Genomic DNA, 20,955 nt, shown 5'->3' with positions numbered 1-20,955 from the left:
TTCTGACATACTCTTATAATTTCCTCCAATTACCTTAAAATTGTGCCCTCCTGTATTCGTCATTTCCGCCTTGGGGAAAAAGGTGCAGGCTTTACACTCTATCAGTGCCTCTTATCACCCAATGTACCTCTATCAAGTCATGAAATTGCACATCTCTTCCTCAAATACATTAGTACACTGCCAAAATTCCTAGGCATCATCCATTGCAAAGCTCTCTTAAAAACAACCATGATCCTCTTCTGTGAATGGAAAGTATTAAAAAGCACTAAAAAAAGTATAAAACGTACTTAGCCACAGAATCTATTGATTTCATCCCTTTCTTTAAATGGATCTGAGTGAATTGGGCTGCAATCACATGCTCTGATACTGACTGCAACAACTACATGTAAGGTTTCCTGAGCAGGAGCTTATACTAACTTGTTTGCTGTATTTAGTGATGATTCTCAGAACATGGGAAACTAACGTACAGCAGGATAGCACAGCAACACACCTTTCATCCCACCATGACGCCAAATTGCACTGAACCCATCTCCTTGTACGTGATTCATATTCCTTCATTCCCTGCACGTTCATGTGTGTGATTAAATGCTTCTTAAATGTCACTGTTATGTCTGGTTCCTCCACAATCCCTATCACTGTGTTCCAGGCACCTACCACTCTCTGTGTAAACAAAACCTTACCCCACACAACTCCTTTAAACTTTCCCCTCTCATCTGTTCAAGTATTTGGCTTTTATACCTTGGGAAAAGTATTCTGTCTACATGATCTATGCCTCTCATCATCTTATCAGCTTCTATCAGGTGTCTCCCCAGCCTTCAATGTTCCAAAGAAAATGAACCAAGTTTATCCAAGCAACACACACATAGTGCTGGAGGAACTCAGCAGGCCAGGCAGCAGCAGCTATTGAAAAGAGTAAACAGTCAATGTTTTGGGCAGAGACCATCAGCTCTGGAGCAAAAAGATCAAAGTCAGAGCAGGAAGGTGAGGGGGAGGGGAAGATAAAACATAAGGTAGATGATAGGTGAAACTGGGACGGGGAGGGGTGAAGTACAGAGGTGGGAAATTGATTGGTGAAAGGAGAAAAAGGTTTGGAGAAGGGAAAACGTGATAGGGGAGGACAAAAGGTCTTGGAAGAAAGAGGAGCACCAGAGGGAGGTGATGGGCAGGTAAGGAGTTTATACAATCTCTCTTCATTGATCATATCCTCTAATCCAGGCAGCATCCTGCCGACCCTCTTTTGCACCCTCGCCTGCACATTCTCTCTGTAAGGTGGCATTTCAAATGTGGTTTAACCATCAAATCAAAGTACATTTACTATCAATGAAATTATAAATGATGGACATTGAGATTTGTTTGCTTACAGGCAGCCAACAAACAAGAAACCCGAAAAACCCAATTAAAAAAACGAAAGACCGTAGCGCAGAGAAAGAGGGTAAAAAAACCACACACACATCATGCAGCCAATAGACACAAATGACAGGACCATTGAGGAAGAAGGACAAGTACTTGTCTAGCATCTTATTCAAATGATTTGCAGCAATAAGTGTGAAAGCAGACTACACCATATTTTTGCTAAAGATCTGTTTGTTGAACAGTTGAAGGAAGAACACTACATATGCAATCTATGTATAGCGAGGTACATATACAATATATGCTACTTTATTCAGTATTTCTACCCTAATTCAACAGGACTGACCAGTTTGGGTTCGGGATGATGTTCCTAATGGCCGTGAGGTTCGGGCCTGGGTGTCAGTCGAAGCATCCTGAGTAAACTATTTGAGACTATGTTGCAAAGAAACTTCCTCTCCCAGAGAGGTGAATCTGTGGAATTCTTTGCCACAGAAAGCAGCTGGAGTCCAAGCATTAAACATATCCAAGACCGAGTTAGGTATCTTTCAATGGGTTTGAGGGATCAAAGACTAAGGGAAGAATTCTACAAAAGGATATTGAATTTGTTTACTATCAAATGACCTATTCCTGCTCTTTTTCCAGTGTTTAATATAATACAATTGTACATGATATAAATCAGTAATTATATTATTGGTTTATCTAACAAGCCAAGATGGCACCAGTGTAACACAACGGCGTTGTGCAGGCTACTTACAAAACTTTTAAATATATCTTTTTTGAATTACTCTCACTGCAATCTGCAGCATACAATTTCTCTTTAGGCAACGTACTTTTTAACCATCTTAATGAACTAGCAATTTTACAATCTTCTGAAGGACATCGCGGACTTAACTCTGAGGCATGCAGGTATGGCACCTTTAAGCAGACGAAGGTATATCGCCATGGCTGGAGGGGATGGAGGGGGAAGGGGGCTCCAAGCCAGGCTGAAATGCAGCAGGATGACAGCCCCCTCTACCCAACATCCTGTTAGCAAATGTACAGTCACTAGAGAACAAGATTGAGGACCTAAGGGCAAAATTGCTGTATCGGAGGGTAATGAGGAATTGCTGGGTTCTGTGTTTCACAGAGACATGGCTCACTCTGAACATACTGGATTTGACAATCAGACCCAAGGGCTTCTCAGTACACAGGAAGGACCAAATTGCTGATTCAGAGAAGGCAAAAGGTGGGATCTGTGTTTCATGATAAATTCTCTGTGGTGTTTCAAAGTGGTGGTTTTGCCATCCTCTTGTTCCCCTGACCTGGAAAATCTAATGATTAAGTGCTGACTGTTCTACTTACTAAAAGAGTCCTCTTCCATGATCCTGACCACAGTTTACATACCGCCAGAAGCCCACAGTAATCAGACACTTGAGAGATTAGTAGTCACCATCACCAAACAACTGATAGTCCACCCTGACCCATTTCAAATCATAGTTGGGGACTTCAATCAGGCTTGGTTGAAGAAGCCTCTGCCCAATTATCATCAGCATATAACCTGCCGCACCAGGGTTCCAAACACGTTAGACCAATGCCATAAGGAATGTGTACCATTCTATGTCCAATCCACATTTCAAAAAATCCAATCACTAGGCTGCCCTTCTCCTACCTGCATACAGGCAGAGGCTAAAGAGCAAGGCTCCAGAGATACAGACTACAAAAAGGTGGTCATGGGAGGCAGAAGAGCAGCTATGGGATTGTTTCAAGTTGGTGGACTAGGCTGTGCTCAAGGACCCATCAGAGGATCTGAATGAATGTACCACAGTTGTATTGGACTCTATAAGAACAGTCATGGATGAATGTGTCCCCAGAAAATCATTCACTCTTCCCCAAGCAGAAGCCCTGGATGTTTAATGAAATCTGCAATCTGCTGAGGGCCAGACCTGTGACATTCAGGTCTAATGACCAAGTAAGGAACAGGAGGTCCATGTACAATCTCTGGAAAGCCATCTCACAGGTGAAGTAGCACTTCCAGACTAAACTTGAATCACTGAGGGATGCTTGGCAAGGCTTGAATGTTATTACCTCTTCCAAAGTGAAACTAAGCGACACAGGTGACAACAAAGCTTCACTTGCAGATAAGTTCAAAGGCCCCTGTGCTCACTTTGACCATCTTAATATAGAGGAACTTTCACAAACTCCAACAGCCCCCAATGTCCCTGTGATTTCAGTCTCTGAGGCTGATGAGAGAGCATCCTTTGAATCTGAAAAATCATGACGTGAACCCATGGAAAGCATCCAGCCTAGATGGGGTACCTGGTTAAATACTAAAGACCTGTGCTGATCAACTGACTGGAGTTTTCACCAATATCTTTAATTTTTTGCTTTGTCGGTCTGAGGTACCCACCTGCTTCAAGCAGGCTTCAATTACACTGGTGCCTAAGAAGAACATGGTAACCTCCCTCAATGACTATCACAGAGTTGCACTTACATCTACTGTGATGAAGTGTTTTGAGAGGTTGGTGATGAAACATATCAACTCCTGCTGAAGAAGTGACTGCAATCCACTCCAATTTGCAACCCTAGAACACCTGGACAGCAAAGATGATCAGAATGCTCATTATCAATTACAGCTTAGCATTCAATACTATTATCCCCTTAAAACTAATCAAAAAACTTCGAGACCTTGGCCGCAGTACCTCCTTGTGCAACTAGATCCATGATTTCCTCACTTATAGACTCCAGTCAGTTCAGATTGGCAACAATATCTCCTCCACGATCTCCATCAGTACAGGTAAACCACAAGGCTGTGTGTTTAGTCCCCTGCTCTACTCACTTATGACTGTATGGCTAAGCACAGCTCCAATGCCATATTCAAGTTTGATGTTGACACGATTGTCTTGGCTGAATCAAAGGTGGTGATGAATCAGCATATAGAAGGGAGACAGAAAATTTGGCTGAGTGGTGCCACAAAAGCAACTTCTCACTCAGTGTTAGCAAGACCAAGGAGATGACTTGACTTAAGGAAAAGAAAACCAGACATCCATGAGCCAGTCCTCATTGGGGGATCAGAGGTGGAGAGAGTCAGCAACTTTAAATTCTTCAGTGTCATCATTTCAGAGGACCTGTCCTGGGCCCAGCACATAACTGCAGTTATGAAGAAAGCATGGAAGTGCCTGTACTTCCATAGAAGTTTGCGAAGATTCCGCATGACATCTAAAACTTTGACAGACTTCTATAGATGTGTGGTGAAGATTATATGGACTGTTTGCATCACATCCTGGTACGGAAACACCAATGCCCTTGAATGGAAAATCCTGCACAAAGAAATGGATATGGCCCAGTCCATCACAGGTAAAGCACTCCCCACCATTGAGCACATCTACACAGAGCACTGTCACTGGAAAGATGCAAAATCTATATTTACCTGTACTCAGAAGCTCCATCTGCTTTATCACCTTCATAATCCCACACCATCTCTACTGCTGCAATGTAATAGTATCTAGATTGTGAATTGGACGTTCGTAGAACATGCCTTGGCTCCTCTTCTAGGCATAGCTCTCTGTTAGAGAACTTTCTGATGTTGATATCATACATATCATTATAGTTGGACTTATCACCTTCTCCACTGTAGCTTCCTTCTTCATAGTCATCATAATCAAACAACATGTTCTCGGCCAGTATGGAACTGAATTTAGCTGCTGTGGTTGAATTCTTATCTAGTAACGTCTGGTTTAGTCTTATATCTGAAGACTCCATAAACTCTATTTCTGTTTCATTCTCCAAGAATTTCATTTGTTCTGTTTCATTGCTAGTTTTGAGAGGGTTGGTGTCCATGGTAACCCTATCCAACAGCTTCTGGCTTTCATTGGTTTTCAGTTTGTTTGATAAAGCATCTTCCATTTCATGAGTCTGATTTGCAAAGAGCAAATTTATTTTACTGATAACTCCAGCAGAGGTCAGGTTAGATTTCAGAAGGTCATGTAATGTTATCTCTCTCATTCTGTTTGACTGAATAGGGCTGTATGAGCTGAATTTTGCTTTAACTAACTCATCAATATCCTCATTGTTAACTCTGCTGAGCTTGTAGAACAAAGAGTTATTGTAAATCTTTTCAGATTCTATTATGATTGGATCTTTGCCAGTTTTAGGCGGGACATAGAAATCCTTTTTAACTGTTCGATTCAGATCATTGTCGTGTTTGGAAATATGTTTGTCAATCCCATCATTTAGCAATTGAATGCCTTTCTTTACCTTCCTTAACTGTTTCCCTAAATCAGGATATTGCCATTGCTTGCAATGAGACCACACTGGATCTATCTCAGTTGTGTTTTGTTCATTATCTGTAACATTAATTTTTTCCTCCACATCAATTGCTTCATAAAAGTCAGTTAGATTATTGCTGTATCCTTTGATTCCACGTGGTGCGGCAACAGGGCTTCTTATTTCATCTCTAAGTATACTTCCATGTGCAAGGTCAAGATCACCTTCTTTCGAATCAATTTCTATAAAAATGTCTTCAAAGTTCTCTGGATCATTGTCACAGTTACGAACACTGTATTTTGCCCGCATTCCTTGAATTTGGTAATGATGGTTGAGAGGTTCCAGGACCCAGGAACCTAAAGTTTGGGAGATTAATAACAACGTAACTTGATAAAATGATAAGCACATAAAAATCTTTTCTTAAAATTAATTAATCTAAATGCAACCATGGAGATACACATTTATTGCTTTGTTATGTTGGAATATCAGACTGCAATTAAGATTTCCTAAAATCTAATAGGAATTCCAAAGTTTGAGCAACTGACAATGAACTGTATACTTAATTGGAGCTTAATATAACCTTGCCATTTTCCAGACAGAATAAAGCTACTGTAAACACCTTCACTGACTTGCGTTCTCATATTTGTTTCCCGTTTTTTAGTACTTGCATTAACTAGGAGTTCCAAATTCAGCAATGAATTGATACAATAAAGTCTGATTTTTATTAAAGTCCCTATTGACTAAAAACCTGCTTGCTGAAGATGAATTGAAATGAACCCAGCATATAGTACTGAATCTTGTAGAATAAAAATGACAATTTTTTGGACGGTTTGTGTGGGAAGTAATAACATAGAAAGAGTCCATGAAAGTACTTGTATGTAAACCAACTTACTAATAGATATATTATGTAAATCTGAGCTGTGGATGATCACCCATATTCTTGACCAGAATCATAACTCTGGTCAAGAATATGGCAGAACCTACTGGTTATACTAATTTTTACTGTGAGGGTACCGATGAAGTTCAGATTATAGATCCTTCATCACTAGGTTCTGATGCATCATTAATCCTGTCTCCACAGATAGGCCTGGTCTAGTGATTATCCTAGCAATTTCTATTTTTATTGATGACTTAGAGCAAACTTATAGTTATCTGTCATCAGGGAAGAGTTTGGGAAATGCCTGTGCTGGGCTTTCTGGTGCTGGAAGTTCTTACTTAGTTGACTCAGGATGTGGTATATTAACCGCTAGATAGACTCATTGGTTAATATGGTTGAATTTCACTCCAAAGAAGGCCTTTAGGTGACAGTTGATTGCCATAATTGCCTCTTTTCTGTAATCATTGCTGAATTTTCTGGCTTTGTGTGGTACATAAATTCTGGAGATGCAACCATAATAATACTGGTGCTTCCTGCTTCATACACAATGGATTCTGTTTTGCTGTTCCTATGAACTCCAGTGGAGCACTAAAGGGCATAACTGCTTGAATCACATCCACAGTGATCCATGGACATTCACTGTCTCATTTTCCTGCAGAAGTAGAACTAGAATCTCCATTACTTACCAATGTTATCCATGTCCATATGGATTGTTTCACTGGAAAATGGGAAGAGAGTTAACACGTCCGCATACACACCATCATATTTAAATGTTTGTCCATGGAAGTAGATTGAAAGAAACTTCTCTTGGGCGCCAAGTATTACATGCCAAAAAATCAGTTCATTCATGCAAAACTTCAATTTGGGGACATTTTCAAATACAAACCCATTAATACCTGCAAAATAGCAAGTTACACATATGTCAATATCTTAAGTATAACAAATATGTAAACTGGAATAGTATTGAATAACACAAAACTCACTATGACCGAAGCATGTATGTTAATAAAAGAAATAGAATTGGCAATTTGGCTCCTTATGCTTGCTCTAGTATTCAGTAAGATAATAGCTGATCTTTACCGCATTGCCATTTTCCTGCCATAACCATAAATCTCCTGATTCCTTCAATATCTAATATACTATTGATCTCTGACTTCAATATGTTCAATGGCTTAGGCCCTCTTGGGTGGAAATTTTGGAAGCGTTCCTAAGGTCTGGGTGAAGAAATTTTTTCTCATGCCTGTCTCTCCTGCCACTATCATGGCACATGGAAGCATGTCTTCAGAGGTTCCCATCTGCTTTAAAAGGGCAACAATCTTCCTGGTGCCCAAGAAGAGCAGGGTGAGCTGCCTCAATGACTATTGCCTGATAACACTCACAGCTACCATAATGAAGTGCATTGTAAGGCTGGTCATGGCTAGAATTAACTCATGCCTAAGCAAGGACCTGGACTTGCTGCAATTTGCCTACCACCACAACAAAAATCTTGCTGGCTCTCTGTTCACCAGTCAGAAACATGAGGCTGCTCACCACTTCCACTGCTGACCACTCAATGAGGACTGCTGTGTGTTCTCTTGTCTACCCATTCATAAAGTCCACCTTCAATTCACTCCTCTTACTGACACTGAGTGCAAGGTTGTTGTTGCAACACCACACAATCAGCTAATCATCTCACTCCTGTACACTTCCTTGTCACTGTCTGAAATTCCACCAAAATCAGCTGTGTCATTCACAAATTTATAGATGGGGTTTAAACTGTGCCTAGCCACACAGCCATGAGTGTAGCGAGAGTAAAGAGATGGGCCTGCATTGACTGACAGTGAGAAGGAAATGTTAATTCCAATCTGCACTGACTGTGTGTGCTGAGGAGGAAGTTAAAGATCCAGCTGCAGAGGGAGGTACAGAGGCCCAGGTTTTTAAGCATGTTGATTAATTCTGAGTGAATGATGGTATTGAAGACTGAACTGTAATCAATAAACAGCAGGATGACATTGGGGACTATAACTGGTTACATCACTGTCTGGGATACAGACTCCAATGCAGAGGGTTGAAAAAATCTGCAGAGAGTTGTAGTCTCTGTCAGTTCTATCATGGGCACAACCCTCCAAGGACATTTACAAAAGATGATGCCTCAGAAAGATGGCATCTATCATGAAGGACCTTCACCATTCAGGACATGCCCTCTTCTCATTTCTACATTCAGAGAGGAGGTATAGGAGCCTGAATATGCACACAATGATTTAGCTCTGCTGTCAGACTTCTAGTCCGTGAATCCATGAACACTATTTTGCTCTCTTTTTGCACTATTTACTTATATTTTTAATATTTTATTGTAATATATAGTATTTTATGTATTGTACTGTACCACTGCTGCAAAACAATAAACTTCATGCTACACACTCAGTGGCCACTATATTAGGTACACCTGCTCATAAATGCAATTATCTAATCAGCCAATCATGCGGCACCATCTCAATGACATGGTCAAGAGGTTCAATAGTTCAGACCAAACATCAGAATGGGGAAGAAATGTGATCTAAGTGACTGTTTACTTTTTTATTGTTTGTACGATTTGATCTTTTTCTTGCACATTGGGTGTTTGATGGTCTTTCTTGTGTGGCTTTTTAAACATAGTCTCTGTAATGTATGGGTATCTTTCTTTTAGAGCAATGATTCCCCTTGGCACTATGTATGATCTGTTGTCTATGCATGCATATTGGTCTGTAGTCCGCACATGTGTATTGTTCTCTCTCTCGTTGCAATGTGAATACACTAGTTAAAGCCATCTCCCATGTGCCTGTTTTTATTTAATTGATATGTAGTTGTAAAGACATGGCAAATTGGTGACAAGTATGAACCTAAATGTCAAAAAGTATCACGAACTACAGGCCGAGACAGTGAAAAGAAAGAGTTAAACAGTACGGAGAAGGCTGTCACATACGCTAACAAAGGGATACATGAGTACATTGCATAGTATATAGTGAAAGGCACAGCTAACAAATCTGAAGTGAAACTTTAAAGATGGCTTCAGCCAAGAAAGTTGACAAATTTGATAGTGCTAATGAAGGCTGGGAGTGATATATTGAGAGGTTGAACTGTATTGTAAGGTGAATGACGTGGATGAGCAAAAGTAAGTACTGTATGCACGCTTAGCTTAATGGGTACAAGGGCGTACAGTCTCTTATGAAACCTAGTAACCCCTGAAAAACCAGTAAGCAAGATGTTCAACAAAATTGTTACAATTTTATCTGAGCCCTGAACTGTTGGTAATAGCTGAGAGATTTAGAATTTACAAAAGGAATCAGTCAAAGAATGAAAGCATTTCTGAATACGCTGCAGAACAGCGCAGATCTTCCCTGTACTGTGACTTTAGAGGAGGACTTTCTAACATATTAAGAGACATGTGGCATGCATAGTCAAAGCACTTAATAGGGGCTACTGTCTGAAAGAGACCTAACCTTAGAACGGGCATTGACCATGGAATATCATTAGAGACTACGGCAAAGGATTCAGTAGAACTACAAAAAAAGAGTTTGAAATGTGAAATGTACAAAGTGTTCCTGAAAGAGCCGGAAATGTTATCAATGTGGCAAATCCTCCCATGTTGCAAATGACTATGGTTCAAAGAAAAACTCTGCAGAAAGTGCCACAGACAAGGTCATATAGAGAGAGTGTTCAAAGGAGACAAAAAGCACAACCATGTGAAAAGTTTCAAACACAAAACTAAGCAAATGCATAAAGTGACCAAATGTGAAACTACACAGAGTCTGACAAAGATGACCTGTTATGCTGAGAACTGCATAGTATCACTGAAGCAGATCACAAAATCATATGGATCACAATAGATGTGTCTGGTGCAAAACTGAAAATAGAACAGGATACAGGGTCAACTTGTCCTTAATTCCAGAGGCTGACTACAATAGACTGTTTTCTAAGATATTAGAGAAGACCTCGGTGATGTTAAAGGCCTACACAGGTGAAAAAGTGTCTCTCAAAGGCAAACTGAAGGTGAATGTGACATATCGAGGCCAAACACAGCAGTTAGAGCTTTATGTGTTGATAAGTGGAGGGTCAGCACTTTTTGGATGTGAATGCATGAGAAAAATGCAACAAGACTGGAACCCATTCAAAGCTCTCTATGTGTCATCAACAGGCAACTGCAGCCCAAATGGCAGCACTAACCAGAGACCATCACAACAGCTTAATGCTAATGAGAAGCTGTTTGAGAAGGGGATTGGTAACCTTAAAGGCATGAAGACCAGAATTGAACTGGATGAAACAACAACACCAAGATTTCATAAAGCACATCCAGTGCCTCATGCACTACATCCTAAAGTGGATGCTGAAATGCAGAGCTTGGAGGTGTCTGGAACTCTCTCCAAGGTTGAGTGGAGAGACTGGGCCATGTCCATTGTCCCGGTGATTAAGAAAGGGAAGGCCAGAGCCATTCACATAAGTGGGGATTTCAAAGTGAGCATGGACCTGGTGCTGCGTACTGTGCAGAATCCCCTGCCATGAATCAAAGACATTTTTGTATCTTTGGCAGGCAGGGAAAGGTTTTCAAAGATTGACTTGTCACAAGCTCATCTGCAAATGGTGATTGAGGAGTCAAGCAGGAAGTTCCTCATAATCAAAACTCACAAGGGACTGTTCAAGCATAATTGTCTCATCTTTGGTGTCGCATCAGCTCCAGCAATTTGGCAAAGTGCAATGGAGCAAGTGCTCAAGATATCCCAGCAACACTATGTTACCTTGATTGCCCCTTGTGTCCATTTTCAATTCCAGGAAGGGAATTCCAGTGATGACTGCTACCCAGTTACAACGTTGGGCACTGCTCCTAGGAGCCCACTTCTATGACATAGAGTTCAAGGGTACCAAACAACACAGCAATGCTGACAGTTTGTCATGTCTTCTATTGCCAACAACTGAAGAAGAAAGTCCTTCATACTGTGACCCAGTGTACTACACAGCAATTGCTAGTAACAAATTTGGAAATCCAAGAGGAAACGAGGAATGACCCAACATTGTCAAAAGTCTATGAAATCACCATGCAAGGATGGCCAGCTCATAGTAACCCTATGTTTCCAGAATTCTCAGTGAGATGAGACCAACTGATGGTATGTTGAGGAACGCTGATGTGCAGATCTCGTGTTGTGGTTTCTCTAAACTGAGCACCAGAATGTTGGAGAATCTTCATTAAGGATATCTAGGTACAGTCAAGATGAAGAGTCTCACCCAGAGCTATGAGTGGTGGTCAGGAACAGATAAATAGATTGAAGACTTGGCCAAAAGGTACAAAATGCACCCCCACTGGCACTGCCACACCCATTGGAGTGGCCATCTTCACCATGGCAAAGAGTACTGATTGACTTTGCTGGACCATTCAAGGACTCCATGTTTCTGATTGCTGTGGTTGCTCATTTGAGGTGGCCAGAGGTCCTACCAATGAAATCAACCACCTCAGCAAAAATTATTGCTGCCCTGAGGACTATGTTTTCCAGGGACAGCTTGCCAAAACAAATTGGGAGTGATAATGGACTACAATACACATCAGAAGAATTCCAACTGTTCTTGAAGAAAAATGGCAACAGATATTTCAAGTCAGCTCCTCACCACCCAGCAATAAATGAGTTAACTAAAAGATTTATCCAAACCTTCAGGAAGTCTGTTAAAGTGATGGACCAGAAGGACATTTCTCTACAGCAGAAGGTGGACAACTTCCTTTTTGTGTATTGGAACTCTGTTCATGCGACAACAAATCAAACGCCTACAGTGCTGTTCATGAACAGGAATCTAAGATCTCTCATAGACCTCCTAAAACAAGACCAATTGAGGGAAGTACAGAATAAACAGTTCAGTCAGTTGCCAAGTGAAGCAGCAAGGAGCTTTGAGATTGGACACGATTACTGATTACTGAGAGGACAAGTAGACACCCGATAGGATAGCTAGAAGAACTGGACCATTGACGTACACAGTGGATGCTGGAGATCAGACACGGAGATGTCATGTGGACAATATAATGGATGATCAAATGAAGAATACACCGAGTCGATTGCATCCAACTCGACACTGGCAACCGAGAACGTTATCATTGACAAGACCCCTGCCAAACCTGATGCCACTCTACAGGCCCAGGGACACGAAGGTAATGTTATCATTGACAAGACCCCTGCCAAACCCGATGCCTCTCCACAGGTCCAGAGGCACCACAAGAATGTTATCAGTGACAAAACCGCTGCCAAACCCCATGCCTCGCCACAGGTCCAGAGGCACGAAGGTAATGTTATCATTGACAAGACCCCTGCCAAGCCCCATCCCTCTCCACAGGTCCAGAGGCACTATCTGGAAAGAATCAGTGTGCCACCCAAAAGATTGATCTTTAGTGTAGTGAAGATGTTATGGACCATTATTGTGAAATTATTTTTATTTGGAATATGGTTTACGACAGGGAAATTGAATGTGTTGTACATATACAGTTTTATGGTACATTAATCAAAAAGGGAAGGAAGTGTAATCTATGGATTCATTTCTTTTGGAGCAATGACTTGACTTATCACTATGTATGGACTGTTGTCTATGCATGCACATTGATCTCTCTCTCTCTCTCTCTCTCTCTCTCTCTCTCTCTCTTTCTGTAATGTGAATACACCAGTTAAAGCCACTTCCAGTATGCATGTTTTTATTTAATTGATATGTAGTTGCAAAGACACAACTATTTTATTGTATTTCTTTGTTTTGTGGATGCCTATAAGAAGACAAATCTCAAGATTGAATACAACAAATATACTTTAATAATAAATGCACTCTGAACTTTGAAAGTAGAACCTAAGTGCTGGTCTGTCATTAATTAGGACCTTTTCAAACCAGGAGCTGCTGGTTTGTTGTTTTACAAACAATTATGCCAAATTACTGCTGAGATTTAAGTCAGATGCAAGCTTCCAATATTTCTTGTAAAATAAATTAAATGAGGTTTGGCTGGACAGCTGTTGTTACTTAAATGTTACAAACACTTACTGTACATTAGATTGGAAGCGTAAAATTCAGGATCATCCGGGTTCACTTGCAAAGGGTCTTCACAGTATTTCTCAATATTTTTGTTTATGTACCAACTTTTATTCTCATCAAACAGAGAAAAGTAGAGATACTTAGCTTGGTCAATCTTGACCTGTGAAGTAGGTTAAAACAAAATTGCAGTTGGTTTATTATTGTCACATGTACTGTGATACAGTTAAAACAGTGATTCAGTTCATACAGATCAATTCATTATGCAGTGTATTGAGGTAGAACAAGGTAAAACAATAATGGAATACAAAATAACGTATAACAGCTTTAGAGAAAGTGCACTGCAGGTGAACAATAAGGTGCAAGATCCAAACAAGCTATATCATGATTTCAAGAGCCCATCTTATCGTACTAGGAATCTTATTGTAACATCAGGATAGAACTTGGTGGTATGTTCTTTCAGCCTTTTGTATCTTCTGCCTGATAGAAGAGAGGAGAAGAGAAAATGTTCTGAATGGATAGGGTCTTTGAGTATTCTTGTTCCTTTCCTGAGACAGTGAGAAGTACAGACAGAGTCCATGGACAGACAGCTGTCCTCCATGATTTATTGAGCGATGTACACAATTCTGTCGTTGCTTGTGGGCTCATGCAAAGTATTTGCCATACCAAGCCAATATGCATCCAGATAGAAGTATATTTGCCGCCAATGTTGTCATTGATAAGAAACACTATCTTGCTTTGCACGCGAGTTTATAACTTAAAGTTCTAAAGTGCAGGGTGAGTCAATTGTGTTGTGTAAAATTTCACTCCCTGAGAAGAAATGCATTCCTAGTCCATTGATTGCTTCAACATTGCAGTTACTGGAAAGCTATGGTAAACATTTTTATTACATTGCAATCCAGTGACACATTTATTTTTATTCCCAACAAATATTAAAATAGTTTCCTCATTGCAAAAATACATTACGTTTGGTGTAACCACTAAATTCTATTGTAAGCATCATCCCCAATAGTACCATGAGGAAAGAATGCAATATAGAGTCCGGATTTTAAATTTTGCATTATGGAAAGAAGAAAAAAGTGTATCAAATTTATATGCAGGACTCTAATATTTAATTTTTAATTTTTTAATATTTAGTTTTAATTTTTAACTTTTCTTCCTCTGAGGTTTCTCCATTTATGAATACACTGTCCTTTTATAGAGTGCACAGTTCTGTTGGTGCTAAAGCCTTTTCACAACCCAAGAGTGATATGCTGAGAAGTTACTTGATAATCACGTCAGCTAATTACATTCCGATAATCTCCCCAGGGGTAAATATCCAGCACTGATCAATAGATAGAGATTCTTGGTGTTTCTACCGTTTGTAACTGGGCGATATGAAGGCCAGCTGTTTCAGCTGCTTGAAGGATCAGGAACTGGCCTTCCAGGGACTGATCTCACCTCTTTGATCAGACATACGGATATGTCAAGCCTCTGCCAACACTTCCTGCCTATCTCTCGTCTATCCTCTCATTTGTCATCTGTGAAACGTCAATGTAATGCAATAAACTTCAATGAAATATAAAATAAAACAAATAAGCCCGATTCAACTTTGCAAATGTCATCTCTCCATTCACAAAATGTTGGAGGAACTCAGTAGGTTAGGCAGCAGCTGTGGAAATGTCAATGTTTTGGGCTGAGACCCTTCTTCAGGACTGGAAATGAAGAGGGAAGACAACACAAAAAAATGGTGGGGTAAGGGAAGAAGGATAAAGTGATAGATCAAGCCTGGTTTTTTGGGAAAGGTAAAGGGCTGGAGAGGAAGGAATCTGATAGGAGAGGTGAGTGGAATATAGGAGAAAGGGAAGGAGGAGGGGCACCAAAGGGAGATGATAGGTAGGTGAGAAGAGGTAAGAGGCCATAGTGAGGAATTGAAGAAAAGCGAAGGGCAAGGAAAATTTTTTCACCACAGGGAGAAATTTAAATTCATGCCATCAGGCTGGAGGCTAACTGGTCAGAATATAAGCTGCTGCTCCTCTACCCTGAAGGTGCCTTCATCGTGACACATGAGGAGACCATGGACCAACATGTTGGAATGAGAATGGGAATCAGAATTAAAATGTTTGGCCACCAAGAATTCCTGTTTTTGGCAGATGGAGTGGAGGTGAAGTGGTTTCTCATTGATGATCAATGTAAAAGAGGCCACATGGGGTGCCCCAGACACAATAGACAACCCTGGCAGATTTGCAGATAAAGTGTTGCCTCACCTAGGAGGTGAGCGAGGAATTGAATGGGCAGGTGTCGTACCTTGACCACTTGCAGGGATGAGTACCTGGAGACAGATTAGTAGGGAGGGACAAACAGAAAAGGGAATCATGGAGGGAGCAATCCCTGTGGAAACAGAGAATGGGAGGGGGGAGGTAAAATTTGTTTGGAGGTAGGATCCCTTTGGAATTCACAGAAGTTGCGGAGAATGATTTATTGGATGTGGAAGCTCATGGGGTGGTAGGTAAGGACAATCGGAATTCTAAGGTGGCAGGAAAAATGGGGTGAGCACAGACATTCAGGAAATGGAGGAGATGCAGGTGAGGGCAGTGTCAATGGTGGAGGAAGAGAAACCACGTTCTTTGAAAAAGGGTGATGTCCTGGAGAGGAAAGCCACAACAGATGTGGGGGATGAAGGATCTGAGAAAAGGTAGTAGTATTTTTACAGGAGTCAGGATGGTATGAGATTATGAGATAGCTGTGGGAATTGGAAGGTTTATAAAAAAGTCGGTCGACGGTTGTCACCAGAGATGGAGACAGACAGATCAAGAAAGAGGAAGGGCTGAAGGAAACATTGCTGAGGGTGACGATCAGTTCTGCTAAAGGAGAATGGTTTTAGAAGGGAAATGGTTGCTTCTTTTATTTAGAAAGAAGCAGAGAGCTTTAAGGCCTTCTTGATGTGGGATAGAAGTGTATAGGGACTAGACATACACGGTGAAAATGAGGTGGTCAGGGAGATCGAGAGCATAAGAAATGTCACGTATGTAGGTGGGAAGGGGCTGAACCAAGAGGGATAGAATGGAATTGTGGTATGAGGACACATGTTCAGTGGGGCAAGAGCAGGCAGAGACAATAGGCCTACCCACACAGTCAGGTTTGTGGATCTTGTGAAGGAGGTAGAAGCAAGCAGTTTGGGGTAAGGGGACTATGAGTTTGGAAGTGGTGGATGGGAGTTCTCCAGAGTTGATGGGATCAGTGATGGTGTTGGAGACAGTTTTCTGATAGTCCGGAGTGGGGCCTGGTCCCTATACACTTTGATTACCCCATCAAAATGGCCTTAAAGCTCGCCACTTCTTTCTAAGTAAAAGAACCACCCAGTTCCTCTCCTCCACCACCCTCCTTCATCTGGCAAAACTGGTCCTCATCCTCAACGATTCTTCCTTTGGCTCCTCCCACTTTATCCAGACTGGACGGGTAACCATAGACACCTGCATGGGCCCCAGCTATGCCTGCCTCTTCATTGGCTATGTAGAACAGTCCATATTCCAAGCCTTCCCTGGTAATTCTCCCCAACTCCTCCCCACTACATTTACGACTGCATTGGAACTGCTTCATGTACCCATGCTGAGCTCATCAAATTCATCAACTTTGCCTCTAACTTCCACCCGTCCTTAAATTTACTTGGTCCATTTCTGAAATCTTCCTTTTTCTTGATTTCCACCTCTGGAGACAAACTGCTGACTGACATCTTTTACAAACCTACCAATTCCCACAGCTCTCTTGACTATACCTAACACCACCCTGTTTCATGTAAAAATGCTGTTCCCTTTTCTCAGTCACTCCGGCTCCAACACATCCAACACAGGACATTAGAAATGTCCTCCTTCAAAGAACAGTGTTTCCCTTCCTCCTCCATTGATGCTGCCCTCATCCGCATCTCCTCCATTTCCCACACACCTGCACTCACCGCATCTTTTTGCCGTCTTAAGAGCGATAGAGTTCTTCTTGTCCTTACCTACACCCAATGAGCCTCCGCATCCAACACATCATTCTCTGCAACTTCTGCCATCTCCAAAGGGATCCTACCACTGAACACATCTTTACTTCCCCACCGACCATCTCCACTTTTGGCAGGAATTGCTCCCTCCATGATTCCCTTTTCCATTTGCCCCTCCCCACTAATCTCCTTCCAGGCGCTTATTCATGCAAGTGGCCAAAATGCTACACCTGCCCAATCAGCTGCTGCCTCATCTCCATTCAGGGCCCCAAACATTCATTCCAGATGAGACAACACTCCACCAGTGAATCTGCTGAGGTTGCCTATTGTATCCAGTGCTCCCGATGCAGTCTCATTGGTGAGACCCATATTAAATAGGGGGATTGCTTCTTTGAGCACCTCAGCACCATCCAGCAAAAGCAGAACCCCCAGTGCCCAAACATATCAATTCTAATTCTCATTCCCATTCCAACATGTCAGTCCATGCCCTCATTTTTGTACCACAATGAGGCCACACTCAGGGTGGAGAAGTAACACCTTACCTGACAACAGCTTATAAGGCAACACCTGGGTAGCTGCCGACCTGATGGCCCAAATATTGATTTCTCTCTCCAGTAAAAAAGATTTCCGTCTCTTCTACTTCTATTCTGGCCTCTTACCTCTTTTCACCTGTCTATCACCTCCTGCTGGTGTTTCTCCTTCTTCCCTTTCTCCTATGGTCCACTCTCCTCTCCTATCAGATTCCTTCCTTTCCTACCCAACTGGCTTCACCTCTCACCTTCTAACTCTTCCCCTTCCACAACCATTTCATTGTGGCATCTTCCTCCATCCTTTCTAGTCCTGAAAAAAAGGCCTTGGCCTGAAATGTTACTTGTTTGCTCATTTCCATGGATGCTGCCTGACCTGCTGAGTTTTGGGTGTGTTTTCCAGCATTTCCAGAATTTCTTGTGTCTATCATCTCTCTATTGGTTCCTTAGTCATTAAAGCTATATCTTTGATAAATCATCACAACTACAAACAACAGGTTGATAATGTCTGATTATTAATAATGAGTTTCTCCTCACCGGTCTCGCAAAGGAATCTATCATATTTTTGGCACAGATCAAGAGAGGTCCCAGGAGCCCGGAGGCTATATCACGATCCATATCCACGTTGCTGTAGTAAAATCGGGTCAGGCAGCCCAGATCCGAGCCGGTGGGTCCATCACTTTGTGTCACAGTCCAGACATAGGTAACCGTTTCATTGGGCTTAACAACATGATTTCTGACATTGATATCTGAAGAGATAATCCAAAGAGTATGCACACATAGAATATGACCAAAGGCACCCAGGGTGCTTAACATTTTTAAAACAGCTGTAATTATTCATTGTAGGATTTAAGATTTAATCCACAATTTTAATATTTAGCTGTCTCTTTGGAAAAGCAATAAGTTGAAGAAGGACTAATATTTCAGATCCTTCACTGTGTTCACTATTCAATTAAGATTCTGGCTGATCTTTTACTTCGATGTAATTTTCCGAGGCCAGCTCCATATCCTTTCATTCCCTTAATATCTAAGATTTACAGTATATTGACCTTTGTCTGAATATCTTGGGTAACTACCTTCCACTACCTTCATGGGTAGAGAATTTTTGCACTTACTTTGAGATTAACTCATGACTCTGGACAACTCTACAAGGGAAAACGTCATCTCTGTATCCACCCTGTTAGGTCCCGCTAGGATTCTGTGTCATCCAGTGAAATCACTCTCATTCTGCTGAACTCAAGAGAACACAGTCCCAGACTGCAGAGAGGGAGTAAAAGGGTAACTGATTTCTCTAATACAATTAGTTTCTTTATTAATCCTTCCAGCTCCTCTCAGCCTTTTGTTCTCCAATACATCTGGGAGTTTTTTTAATCTTCACATATTAAAATGGACATATTTGTTTAATTTCTTTGCCATTTCCTGGTTCCCCAATATCTTTCCAGCTTTTGAAAGACCTGTGTTAACTTCAGTGACTTTTTTCCTCAATCAGGAGACTTACTCTTCCTCATGACAATAATAGAAAGCATTCCTTTGAACTAGCTATAGTACCTTCTTCAAGGCATAGATTTTCCGTTGGGTTATTCTGTCTTAAAGGAACGTTAGTTGTAATATACTCTTGTTCATTAAATGTTAGACATTGCTCGGCTAATGCCTTTTAAAGTAATTTCCCAATTGACACATAGCAAATTACATTTCAGACTTTTGTATTTTTGGTCTGATCCAAGGTCCTGGTTATGGATAGAACTGAATCATGTTCAGTCTTAACATAAACCTCTTTCTTATTATAGTCACTCTTCCATAAAGACTCCTGGACTGCATGGTTATCAATTAATCCTTTCTTCTTGCACAATCAGATTGCTCCCTGATAAGTTTCTTAATGTATGGATCTAGAAAATCACTTCATGAAGTTGTCCTCCATGTTATCAGTGCTAATTTGCCTACACATAGAGTCACCAGTGATTATGTGTTATCCTTGCCATGGGTTTCTTACATTTCCCAATTTATTTAATGCTCTAAAAGATCAATATTATTTCACTGTCTTTGGACAAGTTGCACCAAATTTTCTACTGCAAACTGTTTCTTAGCTCAAACGACATCAGTTCTATTGATTAACCTAACTAAGATGTCCTCTCTCTACAGCTTCCTCTCTTTCTTTAATAAGATGACTACTCTGCCACTTTTTCCATTTTTTGCCTATTTATTCTAAAAGAACCCAGGACTACTTGATTCCCAACTTGAATCAAGTTTTTATAATAACTCTTAGATTATATCCATTTGTTTCTACTTCTCTCATCAGTTTGAGAATGTTAAAAATGCTGCATGCATTCATAGAGACTCTTCAGTTTAATCCTTTGTTACCATTTTTCTGTCAACCTATCCTAATTGGAAATCTACACATGTTTGTATGCTCTGCCTTTTCCTGATACACTTTGCTTATTATTTCTTATGCCCTGTTGGCCAGAAGAATCTGCAGTCTGATAAGGACAGGGAAAGCCGGTTGTCTTTGTTTCCCCCATTTTGTGGACTCTGAACAGTTTCTTGCTCTTGGATAATCTAATCACAGCAACTGAATGTGGACACAGGAAGCTTTAGGTAATGACCTGCTAAACCTGAGACCATTCTCAAACAAATAGCCATTTATTATGTAAAGGGATGTACTGATCCTTGCTTTAGGACAACCTAATCAGAGTAATATCCCTGAGACCATTCTCAGAGGAGTAACTACTTGTTTTGTAAAATGCCAGATCTGCAATCAGTAATCTCGTTAAACTCTGGCTACATCCACACTACACCGGATAAATCCATAACTGAAGCTTTTTCTCTTCGTTTTTACCCTCCGTCCAGGCTAAAACGATGTTTTTGTCCCCCGAAAACTGAGATTTCCAGAAATGTTCTCCAGAGTGTGTAATTTTGAAAACATCACTTGGGCAGAGCAGTGTGGATGGGGTAACCGGAGGTATCTAAAAACGCTGTCATGATTTGCCGGAACAGATGGT

At 41.0% G+C, this 20,955-nt stretch overlaps 1 protein-coding gene across 1 annotated transcript in view; it reads right to left on the bottom strand.

Moving 5' to 3' along the window:
* Positions 1-20,955, bottom strand: part of f8 (coagulation factor VIII, procoagulant component) — an 81,477-nt gene that overhangs the window by 27,109 nt on the left and 33,413 nt on the right. The window contains exons 10-13 of the mRNA XM_059977235.1: positions 18,497-18,708; positions 13,484-13,634; positions 7,156-7,365; positions 4,757-5,948 (exon numbers count right to left, since the gene is read on the bottom strand). Of these exons, the coding sequence (XP_059833218.1) occupies positions 4,757-5,948; positions 7,156-7,365; positions 13,484-13,634; positions 18,497-18,708 (1,765 nt within the window). The remainder of the gene's footprint in view (positions 1-4,756; positions 5,949-7,155; positions 7,366-13,483; positions 13,635-18,496; positions 18,709-20,955) is intronic.

Source organism: Hypanus sabinus, chromosome 8 (assembly GCF_030144855.1).
Source record: "Hypanus sabinus isolate sHypSab1 chromosome 8, sHypSab1.hap1, whole genome shotgun sequence".
In the NCBI taxonomy this organism is placed as follows: Eukaryota; Metazoa; Chordata; class Chondrichthyes; order Myliobatiformes; family Dasyatidae; genus Hypanus; species Hypanus sabinus.
Note: the sequence above shows the minus strand (reverse complement) of the source record. Positions and strands in the feature narration are given on the sequence as shown.